Source organism: Thunnus maccoyii, chromosome 3, assembly GCF_910596095.1.
Source record: "Thunnus maccoyii chromosome 3, fThuMac1.1, whole genome shotgun sequence".
Lineage (NCBI taxonomy): Eukaryota > Metazoa > Chordata > Actinopteri > Scombriformes > Scombridae > Thunnus > Thunnus maccoyii.
This window is the reverse complement of record NC_056535.1, coordinates 2,121,933-2,146,801: the sequence shown is the minus strand read 5'-3', so window position 1 is coordinate 2,146,801 and position 24,869 is coordinate 2,121,933. Positions and strand designations below refer to the sequence as shown.

Here is a 24,869-nt window from a genome sequence, read left to right as displayed (position 1 = left end):
TAGCTGTTGCTATTTTAGTGTGTTTTCAGTTCATGAAAGTTAATTGTAACATTTTGGTCACCTAAAAAAGTCTTGTTCAGGATTTGGTTGTACTTTTTGTTTTAAGCCTATTTTTTCGCTAGCCAAAATTACCATCAGCAATATGACAGTTAATTATAGACTGTAAATGCACCATGCTAACCAAGCTAGCAGCTAATGCTAGTGTTAGGGTCAGCTCAACCCTCTTGTCCAAATATGGTCACTTCTGGCTCCAAAAAAACAGGATGGTGATGGTCAAAATGCTGAACTCAAGGCTTCAAATTTGGAGTTCACAAATCAATGGGTGATGTCATGGTGGCTTCGTCCATTATTTTTTTCTACAGACTATGGTTATAGCACCCAAACAAAAATCAGACACGCCACAATACACTGCTTTCAGCAGTAACTTGATTTATAAGATGTTTCCTTAGACACTGGCAGATTGTTCTTGAGGAAGTTGATGATTTGGTCATGAAACATGTTTCTTGAAAAATGTAAGAGTGCAGATGACAGAGACCCAAGACACGAAAGCATACTGTGACAGCCACTTACTGAAATAAGAGAAAAATCGATGTTTGTATCTGTGCGTCATTCTGACAATAATAATTGCATCTACAATTTGAGTTAAGCCAAGCAACTCTGCATTGATTCCACTGATATAAACTGTCAGGTTGAATCAATAATGAAGTTAGTTTCCACAGCTCAACTGTAAATGTATTTGTAAAACTTAAGCTCAGGTGAAAAGTAAGAGAAAGCAGTCTAGTGTTGTCTCCCAGTAAAGAACCTGTCATCTGGTTGCAACATCAAGTATCATAACAAATCTCTTAAAGTAGCAGCTATAAATTCACCACTGGTAACATTAAAGCAGCATCAATCAGTTTTTGACCACTAGAGGGAAGAAAAACATCAAAGTTTTCCTGTGCGCTGGTTTGCTTCCTCGTTGTGTGCATGTGCACATTGCTGTGTGTTCCTGGCCCCGCCTGCTTTGTTCTGCTTGGCCCATGAACTTTCCATCGGAATGATGTCATGCACGTAAACATAGCTTTGCTAGACTCTGGAAGAGTTTTATACATATAAAAATCTGCAGAGAGTAATAATTGGCCTAGTTTGCAGGTGAATGCTGTTTCACAGACGTCTCTTTTAGAATGGTGGTCTATGGGGAACATACTTTTTTGGCCACAGGGGATTTTTTTTTTGTTGCTGTAGCGAAGTTGATGACTGGGACAGCAGGGTTGACTCACCAAGCTATATCCAGCTTTCTCAATACATCCATTGCATCACAGTGTCTTCCTGGAATCTTGACATTACTGTGAGGTTGCCAGGCAACCTGCCAAGACTAGGAAGTCAGTGCGCCTAGTGGCTGTCCGCTGAAGAAAGTGTTCCAGCATGTAAGTCCCTGTAAATCCACAAACTGTTTGTAATACAAACTTTGTATTAAACAAAGGAGATACCATGGTAGGTGTATTCTTGAACTTTGGAGAGAGTCAGTCTAGCTTTCCCCCCCTGCTTTAAAGGTGTATGCTCAGCCAAATTAATTGCCCTCTGGCTGCATAAATATTCACATCTAACTCTTGGCATAAAAGAGAATAAACATATGTATGTCCCAAACCTAACTATTCCATTAATATCAGTAAAAAAAGAGTAAAAGTCTGTTAAAAATATATTGTCATAGCTAACTGCAGGGTGTTCCTTGCTTACTAGCAGTAGAGTTTGATGATCGTGATGTAAGTTGTTTGATCACCTTTATGTACAGTATATATGGGATCTGTTCACTGGTTGCTTAACAGTGTGTGTATAATCCAACTAGTGAATATGGCATCCTTATCCACCATGGAATTCAGAATTAATCAAAAGCACTTGTTTGCATAATGATTGATTATTGCCATTAGCATTTACTGAAACTGTGCTTTCTGAAGCATGAAATAATACAATAGAAAGTAAATGGAATACACTTCCTGCACCTGCTGAAGGCGACAGACCACACCACAGAAAGCTCAGCCAGTGGGGGAGGTGCTGGTTATAAATCATATAAACTGAGATGTCAGGCTGACTTGTGATTCTGCCATCAACAGGCAGCAGCCATTAAGACAGATATCTGTGGATCTGTGACTGTAAGGGCGTAGGTTTGGAGGCTGTGCACAGCCTTGACAACTTCCAACAATAAGACAAAGTGTCTTAAGAGTCATCACCTGGCTTCAGGGACATGCCAAAAATGGGAAACATATATGAAATGGCAGCAAATTTTATTTATTATAACAAAAACTATTAAGGCCGTGAAGCATATCAATATTAGATTATTAATAATGATACATCAATGTGTAAGCAGCATTTTACTGCTACAGCTAGTTTGAACTACTTTGTACAGTTAGCTAGTTTAGTCCAGTGGTTCCCAATATAAGGGTTGGGCCACTCCAAAGGTCTCAAAAGATAAATCTGAGAGACAATTCATGGAAGAAGAAAGAAGAAAAAAACTGCTATGGCACAAATCTGTTTTCAGTTTTTGGACTTTTTGTCTAATCTTTGATTTGGATCATCTGGACAGTTATTGAAATAAACCCATGTGAGAGGGGAAATGTCTGTCTGGTTGAACTGCTGACAACTGATAGTACCAACTGGCTAAATTACACAGGCTCACAGAAGCTCCAGTACAGACTCAAACTTAAAGATCCCCTTCAGACATGCATTGAGAAATATAATGTATGTCTGATATGGTTTTTAAAATCACATATATGCCTTCTCTCTCATATATAGCTTACAGAATCTAATCTATGATTATGCAAATATATTTCATTTCAGAAGTTGAACTGCTAGACACAAAATGTCTCCTACTTCACTGTAAAGTCCATTCACAGTATTTGTGCACTAGAGGCTTCAAGTTTCAGCATCACACTTGTGTAAGTTGAATATTGGACCAGGATTAGCTTCCAAACTAGTTGTGATGTCACAAATAGGCCCATCCCTAAAAATCAGATTTTCAAAGAGCAGAGAAAAGATTTCCACTTTCAACAGATGAATGTGAAAACAGCCTTCTAGTGTCAAACTCTGTACATACATCATTCTGTACAATGAAGCCCAAACATCCAACTGTAGGAACAATAAGAAAAACACATATTTGAGTGGAGGGGAACTTTAAAACTTAAAGCTTGACTTAGTGTAAAGTCAACCTTTAAGTCAAGTAATAAGTCAATCCACTGCAGTCAGATGAATGCACATTGACTAACTAACTGATGTGTCGAACACATAGTGGATTCTTGTATCTGCTGTGTTGTGGTAGCACGTATGTGGATGGACATTCATATAAAAATCCAGCTTAGACAGCTGAAGTGGAGCACACGATGTTTCAAATACTCAGCTAAAGATCATCCTCATGTTTACTCCATATTTCACACAAAGGCTACTGGTGAGAGCAGAGATCACCCCTACAGTGCTCACTAAAGGTCTTGTTATTTTCTGTCTGTGTCAACATGTTATTTTGGTGTCATCATGTTACACTGTATCCTTCACTGTCCCCATGAGGTTGTCCTCCACTCTGGAGAATGCATGATGAGAGACACTGCAGTAAGGGGCTTTAACGTCACCATCCCGCATGTATGAAGTGAGGAATGCTACATAAATTGACTGTGCTTACTAGCATATTTATTGATTACGCCCACTTGTAATCTAGTCTTTTAAAAAATATCAATATGCCATGTAATACCTTTGTGACTGAAATTGAAAGCAAATAACATCCACAGTATTTCAACTTTACATATGTCCAGTCAGTGTGGTAGTGAAAAAGCAACAGTCCCTGCTGCAATGTGATCACCACAGAAACAAAACTGATAGTGCATGCGTTACCATCAGGTTTCCATTCAAATGTCTCAAAATTAAAACCCCAAACAACAACAACAAAAAACTCATTAAAAAGCATTTCTGTCAAATGCCGTACCAATTCCTCCAGATCCAGGAATTCAGTTAGAGTTCTACATTCATGAGTCTGAAGGTTTATCAGATGACACAGGCACAGCAGTATACAATACCATGAGACATCTCCATTGGGAGATGTCTCCATCGAGGAAAGCAATGTTAAGTAATGTGCCAGGAATGAGCCATTGCAGGTATTTGATTGGTTATACAGTGAGTTGCTGGATGAGATTGCATTTTTTCTTCTTTTGCATCGATGGCGATCCATGCTGAGCAGTGATTCATTGAAATGAATGAGGGGGTTGCATTGACAGTGTTTTTTAATTTTTTTGTCCAACACCAAGTCTTATTACAATATCTGTGTATGGCAGCAATGTAATGGTTAATGTTATGGCAAAAAACAGTTTAAGTTATGGTTAGGATTAGGCAAGCAACATTTGGTTAAGGTTTGGGAAAGATCGTGGTTACAGTTCTTAAAAGGGCAAACATAATCGTAGGTCTGTGACAGGACAAACACATGAAAGACTGACTTACTACATTCCCAACCACCAACTCAGTGTTTCTACCCTTACTTTCAGCCTTGCTGAATAAAAGGAACACTACTCTTGCATTGGCACTGAACATTGGCTCTGGATGTAAATTGTGAGGTGCGTAATCATCCTATACGAACATAATTCCTCGGGATAGTGGGCTGACATTAGCAGGTGTTCAGACTGAAAATAGTGCTGCATAAAAAAACACAAGGGGCTGTGTTGGTGGGAGTGTGTTGATACAAATGAGAAGATGAAATACGATCCAGGAAGTCCAGTTTAAGTAATACATCCATGAGTTTGCAGGCTGCACAGCAGTTTATAATGCTGAGGAAGGTTTTTACAGCTCAGGTGCTGGAGACAAGGGATGTCAACGCAGGATCTCACTGAAATAAATGAAGAGGCTGTGTTTTTTTGTGTGCTAATATCAGTCTTTGAACATTCTAACTCTTCTGTTTTTCTGGAACATCGTGGCATTGTATTGCTTCTTCACAACTAATATGACATACATGTTCACAAATTAATTTGTTTGCTCTGTCCACCATGTGCTATTTCTTTTTACTGCATTCCACTCAATTTATTTCCTGTATTGTTTGATATTTCCTGTGGAGAGGAAGCGTGCTGCATCTAAACGACCGGGAATAAAACAATAATTTATTCATTTATTCATTCAAAAAATCAGTTTTCATCCATACTTTTTGCATCCCCACTTTATTTAAACACAAACACATCCATTGTGTGATCTAAACACAACATCCCATTCCCATTCCACTTAATTAAATTAATCATTTTGCAGCCATGCTGAACTCGCTCAGCTGAGAAGCTTTAGCAAAGCTGGCTTTTAGGTGCAAATATTTTCATCAGTTCATTCATCACTAACAAAAGAGGAAACTGGTCCTGATTTTGGATTGGAAGAAAGGTGGGAATCACAGAAACATTTTGGTCATCAGTTTCAAGTGTTCTCTGCACTCGCAGAGAACACTTGAAAGGCTCATGAATGCAAGACATTAAAAAACACGCCAGCATCACAGTTCAGACACAAAGTCAGAATCAGTCTGTGTGTTACGAGAGGATCTGTAGAGGTAGACAGAGAATGAAAGTCTAATTTGATATTCTGTGTTTAGATCTCACTCTGGAGCTCATACGCCTTCTCAAACACATTTGCCAGTCAGCTGGGAAGTGGGTGGTACTGCACCGGGCATGAGATGCTGTGGGCTGAAAAGAGAGGCTGTTCGTTGTTTCTTTAATGATCAAAACCTGTCTTATAAAGTCTTTTCAAATTGCAGTTTTAGCTCTTTAAATGTTTGTTGCAGGTAAAACTGCTTTTGAGGCAGAAATAATCTTAATGCCAAGTTAAATTTGGCAGCAGTATCTTTTTATACAAGGCTGTTTCTCATACCTTTATGGGTCTCCAGTAATGCCATATGCTTCCAAACCATAGTATTATGTCTAAACAAAATAATGCAAGCAAGGACAGTGTTTCCATGATGTCTTAAAAGACATCAATTTCCAGGATATATCCAGAACATTTTTCAATTACCTAGAGACTGATATTTTTGTGTACGTGTTACTTAAGAGTAACAGTTTATCTATGTGAAAAAGTGACTAAGGATAGCATGAACTTAAACTTCAAGTGTGTGACATCAGGCACAGTGCACAGCTATCTTCACTGGAAAAACAATGTATAAAGTCTTGCACTTTAATGAGAAGACTGTTTTCACCAAAACAAACTGCTCTTTCTCCACAAGGTCCAGTGTCAAACATCTTTGAACAAATCTTTACATTTGGCCAAAGTCCTACATCAGGACTTTCATACTAGGTGTTACAACTCCAGAAGCCAGCCATTGTTAATGTTTATGTCTGTTATTTCTGAATAGCAGATCGCTGCTATGAATGACAGACCATTGCTAAGGACACATGTCTGTTCATAGACTCTGGAAGACCACGTCCAATCATATCAATCTCCAGAAAGAACTCTGGTAAGATTACCAACTACAGCTCATTTGCCACACCCTGTGGCAAAAAAACGTTAGAGATAATGTCCGTGACTGGGCACAGATGTGACGGCAGCTACTCCGCTTCGCGTCAGGGTCCTGCATCACCCTATTGGGGTTCATTTCACAATAATGACCCACTCGCTGTACATTATCCCTTACTTTGATTGTTGAAAGTTAGAACTCACTGTAGACAAGATGAACTTTTCAGAACCAACCTCAAAGGCTTTAGAAGCCTGTGGGATGAAGGGCGGTCGAAGGGTGGGATGAACGGGGGTTGAGGGGAGGGAGAAAAAAGGGTGGAGACATGCATGCGAAGACTGAGTGGAAACCATGGGACGACCATGTATGAGAAAATAGATGTTCTGGTGGTCTGGATGGTTCTTTGGAGCTAACGGAAATGAAGTGGGTTGGAAGGAGGAAGGTCCATGGCTTGCTGATGGTATGAACTAGTGATGGAGGAAAGAAAGCTGACTGAAGCACTGAATCGATATGAGGAAATTGCACTGAAAATGGTTCATTGTGTCGAAGCATTTGATACAGTTGGTCGACATTGATGAAAATGAGGGCATGCCCTCAATGATACCTCGAGATTTAAATAAAGGTTGAATGAATGAAAAAGAAGCAGACGGAGTTGAGGGAACTATATAGCTGTGGCTGGAAGAAGCGAAGAGAAAGGGATGCTGTTTAATGGATAATATGGAAGGAGGAGAGTCAGGATAATGTAGGAGGGATGGGTTGAGGGTCTGGAGGGAGGGATGAGGGATGAAGGGATGAAAGGATGAGGGATGATGGGATGAAGCAATAGGGGTTGAGGGATGAAGGGATGAAGGATGAGGGGATGTGTGTGTAGGGGTAGAATGTGTGGCCCATGGACGCAGAGATGAAAGAAACAAGGAAAAAACACGAGACAATTCAGACACAGAGGGAGCAGGCACATACGACCTGGCCCTCAGTGAGGGCTGAGGTAGTCTGCTGCTCTGCTATAGTGGGCGGTGTGATGACGTCATTGGTGTGCCGTGGCACACCAATACAGGAAGTGAGTGCCCTACCTAGTGCAGGTGGCACTGGGTAGGGAACCCAAAAGTGAGTGGCCAGCTGAAGCGGTGGTGGAAATGGAGGCTGTGTGCTCCTTAAGAAACTCTGCCCCCCAAATTCATGGATACACATTGCCAAGGCAACGGCCAAAGAGACATATGGTGGAATCCAGAGTGATGCACCAGCTGTAGAGTCAACTCTGTTCCTCTCAAACATCATCACAAGCAGAAAAAAGATTTTGTCTCATGTGAGCACAACAGTCCATCCACACTCTCCGCCTACCTGCAGCCTCCCCACTTCTCACTGGACCTGTGTTCAGCGTCTCTGTCCACAGAAGCAGCCGTCTGTCAGCTGCAGCTCCTGTAGAGCTGAGAGGACAGCGGCCAGACAAACTGCCTTCACCAGGCTGACTGACAGCAGAAATTTACATGTTGGCTCCATGGGAAGAAATCAACAGTGTTTGTGTTTATTGATTCATTGATACAGTTAATTCAAAACACATATACAGTGGGATATTTGTGTGATTTAAACAGCTACTTGCACAGATTATGCTTCATTAAACATGGCAGAGACAGACTTGGAGCGTAAAAAGTCTCATGGGGGGGGGGGGGGGGGGGGGGGGGGGTGGTCTCTGTGAGACTGTCTTGGATTCAGTGTGGATTGATACATTTAATAAAATGGAAGCGTATCTGTTCTGTGAGAAAACACCTTCTGGGCTGGAGACGGGAGACTGTCATGTCCTCATACAGATAACTGCTCTGACGACTGTGCACGAGCGCTAACGCCCCCTTCTGATTGGCTGTGGCTCGCTCTGAGCAACTGTGTTTACATGACCATTTAAAGAGCCAGAGCTGTGTATGGACACCGGATTTTTTTTCAGTGCACACACAGAACAGACAGCTAGTGGACCGTGAGGAGATATTGTTGAATTTGACAAAAAGTGTATTGGATTAGAATCTCTGACTCTACCTTTAAGTCTTAGGGCTTGGGGGATATTTTTTTGAGTCAAGGGGATGATGTCAGAGTCAGGTAGAATGTATGTGTAATGTGGTGAAGATGACCAGCAGCCCATTTGTTGGAGGGAAAAGGATGAGATTGCCTGAATGGTTGCGGAAGTAGCAATGCCTATCCTGATGGAGTGGCCTGATTATTGCAAAAGGCTTAGACCACACTTGCCTTAAGCACTTAAAGGAAAATTTTTTAAAGTTTTTTTATGTGGATCAATCAGTCAATCAGCGTTGATGGTAAATACAGTATATTGAAGCAATAAATTACTCCATGCGTGCTATATTGATCGAGAAAGCTGAGTTTTTCTTTTGAAACTGCGCCCCAGAGACACAGAGAACATAAAAAAATAGTTGTTGTTTTTTACACTATATCTCCATAGTTGAAAATTGGCAAAGTGGTTCTGCCTCAATTATGAATAAACCAAGAGTTAGACATGGGATAACCATAAGGCAATAAAAGAGGAGAAGATGGGTCTGAATTTTCATAGCTTTAAATTGTTAACGTGGAAACATAATGACAGAAAGCGGAATCAGTATGAGCAATAATAATGGGCTCTGTTGTAGTAGGCGGTGTGGTCATTGGTGTGCTGCATTGAGGTGGCGTAGGGCAGTGAACCTGGAAGAGCAGGAGGATTTGAGCGACTGGCCAGAGTGATGAAAGTTGAGTCTTTGTAGAGTTGGAAAACTTTGGCTTTATTATCATTTCAGAGGAACGGGATGTCCGTCTCCCTGAGAATGCTGGAGGTGAGCAAACGTCTGGTTGAAGATGTTAATTGCGGGAGGTAGAGCCGCCTCTGATTTGGCTATTGCGTGGAGGCGTGTGAAGTATCTCGATCCCAGCTGATCAGAAGTCTGGCGTTTGGAGGAGTAGCTCTCCTCTGAGCAGCAGCGATAAAAATGGCCTCTGTGGGGATGTGGTGGTGAAGGAGGAATGTCGTTGGTGCTGCTGGATCGAGAGTGATGGACAGTATTTCACTGAGGAATGTGAATCACGGAGCACAGGCGAGAGGTAAGCGTTTGCGATGCAAGTCTGTCATGGGTCATGTAAAAGCTGAGATGAAAGGGAAAGGAACAGATAAAGTGTGCCTTTGTGTGGAAATAGGATGAGTACAAGGCATGGTCTTTGTTCCCTAACTTATTTATAAAACTTCATAAGTTGAAAATGTTTTTACTAATCTGATGGATGGAATCATTAAAACTAATATATAAGAGGGCTATGTAAACCAACATGATGACAGAAAAACCCATCAGGAAAGCAAGATTCCATAAAAGCTCATCAAATGGGCTGTTGTAATGTCAGCTACAGGTGGGTACTGCTCTTTTTCCATTATAAGTCTGCTGAATGAGCTATTAGCAGTTCCTGTTTGCAGTGTAGCCATGGATGTACAGATAACTATCAATGGATTACTGTGGTACTGAAAAAATGTGATGATTCTCAAGCAAGTTCTGAAGGTTCTTTTGTCTCTGATTTCTAAGTGGATTTATGGAGGTTTATTGGCGATGGACATCGGAGATAATGATATCCTTAGGAGGTGTTAGTTACACTGAATTATATCAATATGTGTTTCATGTCTGTGTGTTCAGATTTGACTGAGTTATGATTCAGAGAAGGAGGACGATTTTTTACGCTTCTTCACCTCACGCAATGTCTTTGCCTCACATTCAACTCCCTTTTGACTTTCTCAAATGTCCATGGTCTATTATAGACCAGATCCTGTTATTCATTTGCATACTGTAATGCATTGAAAAGTTGATCTGAAGCTTATATGAGACTTCAGCAGTCTGAGTTAGTCATATCATGTGGATATCTGCCACACTGACAGTCTTTTTAGCATCAAATTCCCTCTTTGTGTTTCCTCAGACAGTGTTTCCCTGTTGAGCTTTGGTGGAAGTATAGTAACAAAAAGAGGGACTTTGGGACTAAAAAGACTGTAATGTTGAAAGATATCTACTTGATTTGACTAATTTGGATGGCTGAAGTTTCTGATAACCCGGATTTCATCACTAGATTTCACTACCTGCACTGTAAAAAATGACTGTGAAATTTACATAAAAACTATGTAAAATCCCTACAGAAAAGTATTGTAAACTCAAAAACATATATTTTTTGTTTAAAGTACAGTGAATTTTTGGAAACTATTAAACAGAATGTTTTTGTTATATTTACAACAACAATATGTGATTACAATCAAATTTATTTGTTAAAACTACAAATATTGGTAACAAAAACAGAGAAATACTGTAATACTCATAACAAAACAATTTAGTTAATTTCACATGCAAATATTGTAAAAACTATAGTTTTAGTCAGTTGTTTTAAAAAATACAAATATATGTAAGTCACTTTACAAGTTTATGCTGTAATTTTAACATGATTGATAAAATGATGCAAATTGACGTAGGCCTATTTAAAATGTTTTCACAAAAAAGTTTTATTGTGAACCTGAGAGGTTACCTATCTATTTAAATATAAAAAATATACAATTTTAATAACATTGCATTTATAATTTAGGCTATTTGTAGCATATTGTAGAGTGTGTGTATAAGACATTCAAATTATTGATATATGCAAAGTAACACTGTTCAGTCCTAATCCTTGTATGCTTTATGTTTCTTTTAGTCTTTATCATTATCATTTTCACAGGCTAAACAACCTAACAGTGCCACCTCTAACCACTTGTACTTTTACTCTCTCATTGTGCACTGAGTCCTCCTAATTTTGAAATTTAAAAGTGCGCAGCTGAAGTTCGTCTCTGATTGGATAATGACGTGAGGGCGGGAGAAGCGCGAACCATTAGCCGTTAGCGTCACTAAGGAGCCAGTGTGCAGTCTGCAGAGCAGAGAACGGAGCAGAAATCTTCGGACCACTTCATTTTAAAAGATTTTAGGACAAATCTACAAGTTTTTTGGAGGGTCTGTGGCTGTTCAATTGGAAGGTAAGCTTCATATTTAGGCTACTCTTTTTTCGAGACCAGACGAAAATGTGTGCTGAAAGCTAGCTAGCTAGCACCAGTCCATATTTAAGACCAGTAACGTTAGCTCAATGTGTGATAACTTAATTCAGCTGAAAAGCACAGGCAAACATTTGAAATCCTAAAAATGATCACCTGCGTCTTTTGTAAAAGCAAATTTGTTACATTAAGAGGCTATGTACTGCATTGCAGAGTACATAGGAATGAGCCTCATTGTCTTTTCAAATGTGCTGGCGCCAACTGTAGTCAAACATTTACCACTTACTCAGCTTTCAAGGGCCATTTTTATCGTGTGCACAATGCACCTGCACCGCAAGCTGCTCCTAAAGCTGTTGTTGCGGATTTAAAATGCGCAGTTTCATTATGTGCCCGCAATTTACACACGGTGAAAGAGCTAGTGTCTCACTTAAATGATCATTTTGGAGAGGGCAGGTCTGTGTCATGTCCAGTAAGTGGTTGTAAGCATGTGTTTACAAAAAAGTCATCATTTACTTCTCACATGTGTAGGAAGCATAAAGCATGCTCCCCTGATGGTATTGATGACATGTACAAGGAAACTCGCCTTCAGCCCCCAAATGTCATTGCCAGTACAGATGATTCAGAAAGCACACATGAAGCCATGCCAACAGCTAGTGCAGCCAGTGATATGCCAGAGAATGATAGTCAGTCTTATCTCAGAAACATGTGTCTCTTTTACCTTAAACTGCAAGGACAGCTGCTTATTCCTGCCTCTACTATACAGACTATTGTTGAGGAGATGCAAAATGTGCACGAGTTAGGTCAAGCCTACACAATAACTAAAGTAAGTTCTTTATTAAAAAATGATATGAGCCTATCAGATGAAGCAGTCACTAAAATATGTGACTGCATTAAAGAGTCAGATTTGTTCTCTGCCTGTCATCAGGGACAATTAAGAACAACATACACCAGAAATCAGACATTCACAAAAATGTTTAAGTACACGGAACCCCAAAAAGTGCTATTGGGAATGGATGAAAACATGACACAAAAATTTGCGTACTACATACCAGTGGCAGAAACTCTGAAGAGCTTTTTGCACTCCCAGTTATGGAGGAATGCACAGCCACAACAGTTTGGAGATCCTGATGTAGAGGTTTTTACGGATTTATATGATGGAAAAATTTTCAAATGTCACCAGTTCTTTAATGAAAACCCTGAAAGCCTCAAACTGATTTTGTATCAAGATTCATTTGAAATTGTGAATCCCCTGGGTTCTGCTAAAAAGACACACAAAGTTCTTGCAGTTTATCTTTCATTAGCAAATTTACCCATTCATTTGCGTTCAAATACTGATAATATGTTTTTAGTCTTGTTGTGTGTTGAGAATGACTTAAAGCGTTTTGGAATAGCCAAAGTTTTCTCAGAGTTGTTGGCAGATCTGAAATCCTTGGAGACAGATGGAATAAATGTAGATGGAAAAACAGTAAAAGGGGGTCTCTACTGCATTGCTGGGGATAACCTTGGTTCTCATTGCATAGGTGGGTTTACAGAGAACTTCAGCCGCTCTCAATATTTTTGCAGGTACTGTGACATCACGAGAAGTGAGTTTGAGGCTGATCCAAATGCCTGTGGTCCTCCACGCACCCCAGAGACGTATGACACAGCTGTTGCTGATCTCCAGGCTGAAAACATCCAAGACGTCAGAGGAATAAAGGTAAACTCTATCTTTAATACCCTTGAGTCTTTTCACGTATCCCAACCTGGTCTCCCGCCTTGTTTAGGTCATGACCTCTTTGAAGGAGTCTTGTCATATGATCTAGCACTGTACTTGAAGAACATTATAAAAATGAAAAAATGGTTCACATACTCACTCTTAAACAGGCGCATCAAACAGTTTAAGTACAAAGGATCTGAAGCACTCACAAAGCCATGTGCTGTCAAACCTGACGGAGCCAAGTTATCAGGGCAAGCCATTCAAAACTGGAACCTTCTGAGATTGCTACCAGTTTTGATTGGTGACAAAGTGCAAAATCATGAGGATGAAGTATGGCAGTTAGCTCTCCAGCTAAAAGACATTGTGGATCTTATTTGTGCTCAGAACATTTCCTTGTCCCAGATAGCATATCTTGACATTTTGATCCAAGAATATTTGGAGTTGAGAAAGATGATGTTTCCTGAAATTCAACTCAAACCCAAGCACCACTATTTGCGCCATTATTCAGCACTGTCGTTGAAATTTGGTCCATTGAGGAGATTATGGACGCTTAGGTTTGAAAGTAAACACAGTTATTTTAAAAGATGTGCCAGACACTTGAAAAACTTCAAAAATATTTGTCAAACATTGTCAGAGCGTCATCAGATGTATCAGGCATATCTTTTAGCTGGGCAAGAATGCAGTAAACTACTGCAAGTGAAGGACAGCTGTGCGTTTTATCCCAACCTCTACAGTGACGCTATTAAACATGCAGTCAGGGAGTTAGCCTTTTCAGAAAGCAATACCACAGTTGCCACAGATATTCAGTACAAGGGCACTGCATATAAAAAAGGACAGTTTCTTGTGTACAGAAATGATGAGTATATGGAGTTTGGTGAACTTCTACTCATCTTGATTCAAAATGACACATCTGTGTATGTTTTGATGGATATCCACAAAGGCATCTTCCTCTCAGAATACCATCTGTATTCTGTGACAAAGGACAGTCTTGGGTTACAATGTATCAACATTAATGACCTGCCTGATTTCTATCCTTTGGTATCATATATTCTTAATGGATTCCAAGTCATTCCACTAAAACACAGTATTGTGGCAAAATAAAGTCCAATTAAAGCTGTTAATTGGACTGTTAGTTTGACATTAATATAAGTGTTACCTGATGCATGTCCCTGTTCTGTTAAGTGTATGTACTGTATATTTTTTCTGTTCTGCATTTCTTCTTCAGTGTAAATATGAGTGACTCAGGGCGAACCTTCCTAGATGTCGCCATCATGGAAGCCCTACCAGAACTTCAAGTAGTAAACAAAAACATCCTGGAAGAGCACTTGCAGTCCATTGGAGTCGAGACGTATGATGATCTACGCTTCGTAACGGAGGCTGATTTGATGACAGTATTAAGACCTGTACAAGCCAGAAAGCTTCTTTCTGTTTGGAAACAGAAATGTAAGTAAAAACACCACAACACACAGCTATTCAACAGCAAAAGCAGACATGGACATTGTGTAATATTGTACAATGTGAATCATAATCTTATTTTTTTGTCATTTAAAGACCAAACTCCCGAGAACAGCTCACTATCATCTGTGGAAGCCTCACCTACCCAACTGCTGTCATCGCTCTCTGTTTCACCCCAAAGTTCATCGTCAACCTCCTCCAGCAGCCTAGGACTTGACACACAGTGGGAAGACAACTTTGAAATTCCATGGAGTAAATTTCCTGAGGAAGTGATGGATTCTTTGGAGAGGGGAAAAAGGCCAGGCCCAAAACTGAGGAGGCAAATGGTCCGGATTGTTGTGACTGAGATGATGGAAAAATGCCCCCATGTAGGTAAAAAGCATTCAACTGATGTTGCAAAGCAAATGGTGGCAAAATATCCCAATTCTCTGCAAGATGTAATAGAGGGCGATATTGTTGGAACAGGCTACCATTCCCTTGTAAAACAGCTGCAAAACAGAATCGAAAATGTGAGGCGCACTTCAACACCCAAAATAAGAAAAAGAAAACATCAGGCTGATGACTCAGACCACACAGATGAGATCCCATTAGAAGAGAGAGCAGCAATGCAGGACACTTACGGATGCATTAAATGGAATGTGAAATTTCTGCCCCGTGAAGAAACTCAAGAGAGCCAGCACCAAAAGAAGGAAAAACTCAAGGAGATGTTCCAACAATCTGATGCCAATCCAGAGGAGGTAAAATGTCTAATGAAGTCCACTTTTTACACACAGCGTCAACATGTCAACCAGGGAAAAAGTATCAAAAGCCTTCGAGAGGAGTGGCCATTTTGGTTTGACGAACTTGGCATGTCGGTCCACTTCAAGGAACTCACTGGGATTGACCTCAAAGAGACATTCACGCGAAATTTGGATTTGAAGGGAAAAAGGCTTCTCAACTACATGACCACAGTTTATGTCACCAAGAGTAATAAGTTCCTTCAGACTTATGCAAGGCTTCAGAGGATGCGGGGACAGCAGAGTGGCTGCTCAGATGATGTGAAAGAGATGGTCCTGCTTCTGCTCAGCTACTTTGATGAGAAGGAGGAGTCCATGTTCTTCCATGTAGAAGATACCTGTCTGGCAGAAGAGGTCCAACTGGAGCAAGTGCCTCTGACACCTGCTGTTATTGTCTGTGGTAAGTCTGTTTCATATCTCTTTTTTTTAATTGCACTGTTTATAGAATCTGTCATGTGAGTGCAGCGCTTATTAATATAACCTGTTAAATAATTTGTTCATAGGACAGTCCTGCTATTCCTCAACAAGGTACATGCTGAGTCTGGATCGGAACCTCATCAACACAAACATCTCCTCCTTCATTTCTGCATTGTGCCTCATGTTCGGGAGCTACTTCTGTTTCAACATCCATTATCCATCTGAGCTGGCTTCAACTCTGGAGTTTCTTCAAAGGTGAGTAAACATGGCATGGCATTTCTCAGACCTGTACTTTAATTAAGCCTAAAATGGCTAAGCTACACAAAAACTGCCTTAATAGTTCCTAGGGCCAAAAACTGCCCCATTGAAACCCATTAAAACCACTATTTTTGATCCCACGTTTATCTTGACAAAAACTAATGCATTCCTTTATGTTAAGATTTCGGTTTGGACCACAGGCTTTCAATTTGTAGTTTTTATATTTGTCCATCAGGTGGCACCACTTTTACCCATTCAAAGCATGCCGCAAAGTTTCACACTTTTTATTGTTTTCTGGAAGAAAAGTGTGTGTGCTATTGATGTCGGATAATGTTGTGTATGTGTACTCACTAAATGCATTTAATGGAAATTATTTAGTTTTTTTTGTATAAAAACAGCATTATGTAGAGTTATGTAAACATACTGGCATTGAAAGGGTTAAAAAGCTAAAAATATAATTAATATTTGATATGTATATTTCAGACTCTAAAAGAGTGACATGTTTAAAGTAGAAAAAAATATCAAAATATACTATTTTTATAGCAGTTCATGGGAACAAGCCACGTTTTGGCTTTAAAAACATCCACGAAGTAAATAAGTTAAGAACACATGAAGTTTTTTTTTTTAACTGATCAATTAAAATGCTTAATATGCTTTTATTCTACAGGTGTTTTTTCTCGATAAACCCAGAAAAAGGAACTAAGGTGGAGAATAAAAACTCGAAGCGTCGTCTCAATCTGAACCCTCGAGTCCTCACCCTGATCCAGGACCTCTCCGATCACGAGTGGCGTTAAGCCTAAATATGGACTCCTTCTGTGCACTCTGACTGTTTGTTTGAGAAGAGGTACTGTTACTTTTCGCTTTGTTCAATCCACAATGTGTATTATGGTAATTAAGGCACAACGTAATTTTTGTTATTTTGCAAAAATACCTTAACAAACGTGCATTCTTATTTTGAGGGGGTACGCCTCTCCACAGATCTGACCTGTAACTTGGCCTGTTGGCATCACGTGATTGTCTCCATGGAGATAGATAAGTTTTATGCCATACTGTGGAACATTCAGAATGTAAACAAAATTTTGATTGAATTGGGTTGTTGTTGTGTGCCTGACACTTAAACTTTGTTTGTTAAAGTTTGTTAAAAATGTCCAGATTTAAAGAGGCTAATCTTCTGGAGTATCTCAACTTGGATTCAGTCATAGTTCAAGAACCATTATATGTAGCTTCTTTGCATGTTGTATCTGTTGAAAAAAATGCATCCAGTTGTTTACAACTATTATTGCTGTTAAATAAATTTCCCAAAAGTGATATTTTTCTCTCGTCTTTTCTCAAGATGTATTTTTGCAGGTTTATACGTAAATTTTACATTATAACTTGATTATTAAAACATAAAAACACAGCATATTTTGAAGAGATTTTATATATAATATACAGAACCATTCCATTTAAAATGCAGAGTTTTACTGTTGTTCTACCGGTTTAAATTAGTTTTTGTTTGATATTTCCCTGTTAATTTTATCATTTATTGATGCACAATTAGCAGTTATTACATGTAAAAAATACAGGAAATGGTCTATTTATATACAACACCGTTATGTGAAATTAACAAAAAAAAATTGTAGACTTAACAGTTTTTTAATGTGATTCAGCCGTGATTTCATTCACTGTAAATCAATTTACATATTTCGTCTGTAAAGTTGTCTACTGTGCTGCTGTATTTTTTACAGGAATTCTCTGGTAACCACAGCTGCCAGCGTTTTCCTGTAAAAACAACAGTTTTTTTTTTACAGTGTGTGTATGCCCCGGAAACACCCATTTTCACAATCTACTGATCGATTTGAAGCTGATCATTCACCCACAACCCAGCAGCAAACCCAGACTGGACTCTCAGACTGACTGGAGAAAACCTGACTAAGCATCTTAAATGCCAGGAGAGAGACCTAGCTGGCAGCCCTAACAAAATACTAAAAAATAAAAAAGGAAAACACATAAAATCCAAGCTTCATATTAGCTTCAAATAAACTTTTAAATGCCTTTTTGCACAGAAGGAAGACTGTGGATTTGGCCCCCATCACTTACATTGTAAGTTTATTATTAAGGGTTCTTCTAATGGCCAGTAAGAACAGGAGACACAATTAAAGCAAGTAAAATCCAGTGTTCATTTGGGCACCTGAGTATTAGGGGTGGAACCAAATTCACACATGGTATTTGGAAAAGCACAAATAGTGGATTTTTACGAATGTTTTTTCGTACAAATATTTTAAAAAATTATTTGTTTCCAGGAAGAAAAAAAGAGTCAAATAACAGCACACAGGTCGGTTACATTGCTATCTCAGTCGCTCTCCTCTTTTACGCCGTGTTATGTCTGTTAGCAGCTCTCAAAAGGGGGAGTCACATCCACCTGCTGCATGACGCACATTTCCTTATTTGGACATCACTCCAGGAGTTGGGGGTGTTTCCCAGAGATAAAGCTGAGCTACTGACACATGCGAAGTGCTCCCAAGGGACTCTCCATAACCTTACACAAAGGTAGGTTAAAAAAAAGGCAATAAGGCCTACACCTTACTGCTGTCTCTGGGGACATCCTTTGCAAGATAATTTATCGATGAACACTTTTTTTTTTAACACCTTAATATCCTATCCTAAGTGTTATAAAAACAGAGCAGGATTTTTACCCCTATTTCCACTTTTATTCAAATACAAATACAAATAATTTTGCCGGCTCAACAAATACAGATACAAATACAAATACAAATACTGGGCTCTCTGCACATCCTACTGACTATTGTTTTAAAACAGACTTGAAAAATTGTGAAACTTTAACGCTGTTACATTGTTTTCAATCAATTATTTGACTGAGCAAGAAAAAAGACATTATTTGCAGTATAAATGGTACCCCATATTCTCCATAGAATATATGTTGCATCTCTATGGGCAGCCATTCCCAAAAATTTGAATATCTGGAATCTCATAAAAATTGACAGACATCAGTTAGTTTGCAACAAAACTGTTAGTTTGGCACCTAACAGATAATAAGAGTTGACATGTAAATACTCAGATGTCATGAAAGTAAATGATTATTATTTTAAATGTATAACATCTCTGCAATTGATGTTACTGATTATCTTGCAGCAGGCTACTTGCTTATATCTGCCATTCTGACAGAGACATATCATCCCTGTCAATCATGTCTGCTATCTGCACCGGCTACCGATCAATCATTTCTAATCCTGTTTCTTATCAAGATCCATTTTCAACAGTTGTGAGAGCTTTGCCAAAATCTCTGTATCTATATCTGTATCTGCAGAGAGCTAAACAACTTTAAATTGCTGTCTGAAGGATGGATAGCCGTGCTGATATAAGACAAGTTTCATGAAATGGTCAATACTGATATTCAGCATTCATTCTTCTGTTTTATGATCCAAAGTGAACTGATCACAGAGCCAACATCCCTGTCAGAAGCAAATCAGGTTATCCGATTGTGATTAATATCTACAGCACAGATTTATACTTGATGGGTTCCTCTTGTTCACATCATACATCTTTCATTTACTGAATTTATGCTATACATTAACATTGATAGTCATAGACTGAAGCAGAACTAAACTTGAGGATATGGATGGAGGATGGGGAAGAGAGATGCTACAGTATGTACACAGGGATGTGCAGAGTTGTATTTGTATCTCTATTTGTTGAGGCAGAAAAATTATTTGTATTTGTATTTGTATTTGAATAAAAGTGGAAAGAGGCTTAAAAATCCTGTTTTTGTTTTTATTACGCTTTTAATTTTAGTGTTACAATAAGTGCTTATGAATAAACTACCTTACGAAGGAGGTCCCCACACTGGGTCTCGAACTGGAATCTCCCAGATCACAGACTACCTATTTATACACCCATAACACAGAGACAGCACAGCGTGTAACGTGTCAGGAAGAACTTAAAAGGAGATTATTGCTTTGCACTTTTCACTTATTGCTTATTTTTTACAACCTAACTTTGTGGATAGGAGAAGGGGAACAACAGGTTATGGAGAGTCCCTCGGGAGCACTTTGCGTGTCAGTAGCTCAGCTTTATCTCTGGGGAACACCCCCAACTCTGGGAGTGATGTCCAAATTAGGAAATGTGCATCATGTAGCAGGTTGATGTGACTCCCCTAGTTGAGACCTGCTGGTAGACATAACAGCGGAGAAGAGGAGAGAGACTGAGATAGCGATGTAACCGACCTGCGGGCTGGTGTTTGACATGAGTTTTTTTTCTTCTTGAAAACAAATAATTTCTGAAATTTCTGTGTGAAACAAATATTCGTTAAAAACAAAACACTATATGTGCTTTGCCGAAAAACGTATTTCTATTCACCCCTAATGTACACTATGATATTTTCTGTGCTGTCTTAAAATCAGGGAAAATGCATCGGCTGCGTGGGAGATTTAACTTAACTAAAGAACTAAAACCAGTCACTACACATGAAAACTTAGAAATCACTTAAATAACAATAGTCCAGAGGTGGAGATTGAAGAACCAATAAAGCTCTCTTAATTGTGTTCGCTCCATCTGGAAACAGAATTCAGTGTGGCTGTCAGCGGTTCAGCTGAGACTTGAGCAACTAAACAAATCTGTCTCATGAAGCTGTGGGTTAACCTGCTAAAGCCCTATCTGCACAGGGCTGGCTTTACCTGTGACCCTCATGTGATTTGTCATAATTACAGAGATCATCTGTGCTCTTGATCCTGTGCAAATCTGCCACTTTCCAATCTGTGAGGTAAAAAAATCCCACAGCAAATTATTCAGTTTTATTACAGTTTTTTATTGAACACAGAGGTCATCTCTGTGTGAATTTGCATCTCACTGTTACTTTTTTCCGACAAGGCCTCCTTGTTTCAATCATACCCAGATATAATCCTTTGGATTTGGTCACTAAATTTGAGTGAAGCCCAGACTTTGTTTATCCTGCTGCATAAAACACAGATGTGACGGGTAAATTACAATGATTACAGCCTAAATCATTTGAGGTCCCCAGCTAGTACTAGTCCATAAAAATAGGGTACAAGTTTGAGTTCAACCCACATTTCTTTATTTGAAAAAACTGTCTGACTTTAAAGCAGGGTAGATCACAATGAACGCAAAATAATTTTGTGCTTCATGAAATAGGTGATTTACAAGTTGTTTGATGTTGTGATTACTTGTGCTCTCAATCACTAATTGAGCAATAAGTCAACACAGTTCATTTAAACCTGCAATAAACATCCAGCAGTTACGGAGCAACATTATCATTCATTTGGAGTTGTGTTTCTGTCCACCCAGTGAATATAAATCTGATATTCACTCTCTTTTAGGTCTGTTTTTGCTCTCTACCAACTCCTGGGGGAAATATCTGTCTCTTTAGCTGCTAAATGCTCCACTGTGTTCACCAGCTAGTTGCTAACTGTTCACTAGTTCACCAGTTGAACTCTGCTCGGAGGCAGATTTACTTGTTTTTATGCCAATCCACTAATTATGCCTATTCCATTGAGATCAACTGATCTTGGTCTAAAATGTCACTGTTATAAATGCTGATGTGACTGGGCCCTACATGGTACCTACATGGTACCTCCCTGATAAAGGATCAAAAGTTTTCAAGTGCAGTGTCAAAAAGGAACAATAGTATACCTTGCAGAGTTGCCCATTTGGCTCCAGTGAAGCTGTGTTGATACTCCTACTTGCCATTCTGTCTGAAGAAAACATCTCCTTTAATTAAACATGGGCCCCATGAGGCCTCTAGTTCACTGTGTAATATGTAAACTACTTCCAGCACCACTGATTGTCTTTACAACACCAATTATGTAAGACCTGGTGATGGTGCTGAAGATGAACTTCATATTACAAAGTCATGAATATACATACAGTATGTGCAGCCCACATGAGCTGACAACACATTACAAATGAATAATGCAAGTGCAAAACAGACATTTCCAAATGAGTTTTAAAAAGACCAAGAATTAGCAAAGAAAATTAATTTTCAATAAGTTATATTCAGACTTTCCTGCCTATAAATACAGTCTTGCATTTAGGCTAGACAATTATAACATGGAGGTAGCTGAAAATCAAGACAAACAAAAGTTCTCATTTTTAATTATCTCCAGAATTATTCGGGGTTTAGCACAATACTGAATAAAATGGAACTCTTCCCAAATCACATCAATCACACATCTCACACTATTTTCACATCTAATTTCTTGGTTTTTTTTAAATCTGCCACCCTCATTAGCCAGAGGAAGAATACCAGTTCTTAATTGGACACCTAAAGATCTGTAGTGAAATGCTTTCTTGTTCTCTTTTGTTTTTTATTTACATTGCTTTTCTCTTCTAATCAGGCCTGGGGGGATTAGATTAGTATGCCCAGGTGAGATACTCGAAGCAGTAACACAATCAGGCCATCTGTCTGCTTGTTTTCTGCACCACAATAGGGGCTCTGATGAATCCACTCCTCTTTCCTCTCCTGCTCTGCTGCTCAACAGCTCTATTTCCTTCTCTTCTCGTTCTGCTTTTGCCATTTTTCCAAATCAGTGCTGCCTTAATCACCAACTACAACAAACATGCGAGATGCTTAAAGGCTGTCTCTGGTGGTTCTGGGCGAGGGCAGTGCCCATGTAGCAATGACCCCCTGTAACCTCCCTAAAATGCAGTAAAGTTTTCTCTAAGGAACCATGGAAAGCCACGACTCTCTCACTATAAAAATACCTATCACTGTCTTTGGAATAAAAGAGTTGATCATTTTCCTTATCAAACAAAAGGCACTTTGCCCATGTTTATTCCATCTTAATAGCGTTTTTTCAAATGAGTGCAACAGCGCCCCTCTGTGTTGTAATGGCTGGTACATATCAGCTAGCGTGTGTGGTCAAACCCAGAGTTACAGCCTTACCAGAGTCTATGGGAGGGATGACTATAGACTAGAGTATCTAATATTATATTTATATACAGTCTATGGGGACGACTGGTGAGGTTATCATCCTTTGATTAAAAAACAGTTAGCTAAGTATCAGACAAATCACATATGGTCATTGTCATGTCACCGTGAATGGACAAGTCACTAAAAAGAAACTCTGAGGTGAACTGTGAAGTCATACTCAGAACAAGATAAAAAGTTTCATTTCAATGGGCAATTGTGAGAGTTAGCTAGTTTTCGGCTGTAGCTAGGTCAATATATTAGCTCCAGTGTTTTGTAAGACTTGTTAGCTAGCAGCGATGTGTTCTGTCTATGAACAAACAACAAAGCCAGCACAGCAACACATGTAGTGAAACATAAATATAACATAAATAATGTATTTCCATGAAAGAAAGGGTCAACTTCGACGTCTCACACACACACACACACACACACACACACACACACACACTCAACTCTCTCTCTCTCTCTCTCTCTCTCTCTCTCTCTCTCTCTCTCTCTCTCTCTCTCTCTCTCTCTCTCTCTCTCTCTCTCTCTCTCTCTCTCTCTGTGTGTGTCTGGCTTTTCATGCTGGTTTCTTTCCTGGTGGGTAAATGTTTCTCTGTGGTAGTCTGTTATTATTTATGTCTTTGACAATAAATTAGCAAAGGGATCATATTATGTACTGCATATGGTAATTAGTCTGGACACTGGAGATGTTTTTTTAAGATAAATTTCTTTAGATGATGTGTCTGATTTGGCTTCTGAACCTCTCCACTGCTAAACTGAGCAGTTTAGTTTAATTTCAGAGTAAATTAACTGGCCCCTCTGAAAGATTAGCCAGCTGCTTCTGCCTATAGGTGACATTGGTGGAGAGACATTTCATTCAAAAGCATTCATGTTGCTTTCTGAAGTGCTGCTTATGTCAGATTTTTCTGGATGACTGATCTGATCTTTGGTAGGATGTAATTTATATCCAATATCAACATAAAATGACTAATATTGGAATAAAAAAAAAAGTATCAAAAATAATTTCCTGGTGTCCACTTTTGTACAGTACATTGACACCTCCCACTTCTTTTAAACACCTTTTGGTTGTGTTATGTGCCTTTAAGTTTTGACAAAAGGGTTCTTCTCAGACAGTCTAAAGCCTTTCTAAAGCTTTGTGATTTAGACAGGAATTTGCAGTGATCCAGACATGATGAAACAAAGGCTTGTAAGACAGATTCAGTGACTGTAAATCTGCAGGTCATATCTTTGTAATGCTCTCAAATTAAAAACAAAACTGGACTAGTGTTGTGCCTGCAGTTGAAAATTTGAAACTGGGATCATAATAATTGCCGATTAAAGGTAGAGTCAGCTACTCTAAACCAATACACTTTTTGTCAAATTCCGCGAATATCTCTTCATGGTCCTCTAGCTGTCCCTTCTGCCAATCAGCAGCAGGGGACGTTGATGCTCGTGTACAGGACAGGGCAAAGTCATCAGAGCAGCTGTCTGTGTGAGGACATGACAGTCTCCCATCTCCAGCACCCATTGACTGGTGGGAGGGCTGACGAACTGGATAGTGAGAGGCTGTGGCCAATTCTCACAGAAAGTGTTTTCTCACAGAACAGATATGCTTTGATGTTATTAAATGTATCAATCCACACTGAATCAGAGACAGTCACACAGAGACCCCCCACATTTCTTTACATTCCAAGTCTGTTTCTGTCATGTTTAATGAAGTGTAATCTGAGCAGGCAGCTGTTTAAATCACACAAATATCCCGCTGTATGCATGTTTTGAACTAATTAACTGTATCAATGAATCAATAAATACAAACACTGTTGATTTCTTCCCGTGAAGCCAACATGTAGTAAATTTCTGCTGTCAGTCAGCCTGGTGAAGGCAGTTTGTCTGGCCGCTGTCCTCTCAGCTCTACA

At 39.3% G+C, this 24,869-nt stretch overlaps 2 protein-coding genes across 3 annotated transcripts in view; both read left to right on the top strand.

Annotated features, from left to right (window-relative positions):
- The window catches only part of cadpsa (Ca2+-dependent activator protein for secretion a), a 202,536-nt gene that overhangs the window by 4,495 nt on the left and 173,172 nt on the right, over window positions 1–24,869 (top strand). The gene's annotated exons all lie outside the window — the stretch shown is intronic.
- Window positions 10,791–17,351, top strand: LOC121893981. Its single transcript, XM_042406223.1, has 6 exons — window positions 10,791–11,426; window positions 13,005–13,137; window positions 14,363–14,580; window positions 14,689–15,768; window positions 15,872–16,040; window positions 16,711–17,351. Exons 3-6 carry the CDS (start codon window positions 14,370–14,372, stop codon window positions 16,835–16,837), a joined length of 1,587 nt encoding a protein of 528 aa, XP_042262157.1. The 5' UTR covers window positions 10,791–11,426; window positions 13,005–13,137; window positions 14,363–14,369; the 3' UTR covers window positions 16,838–17,351.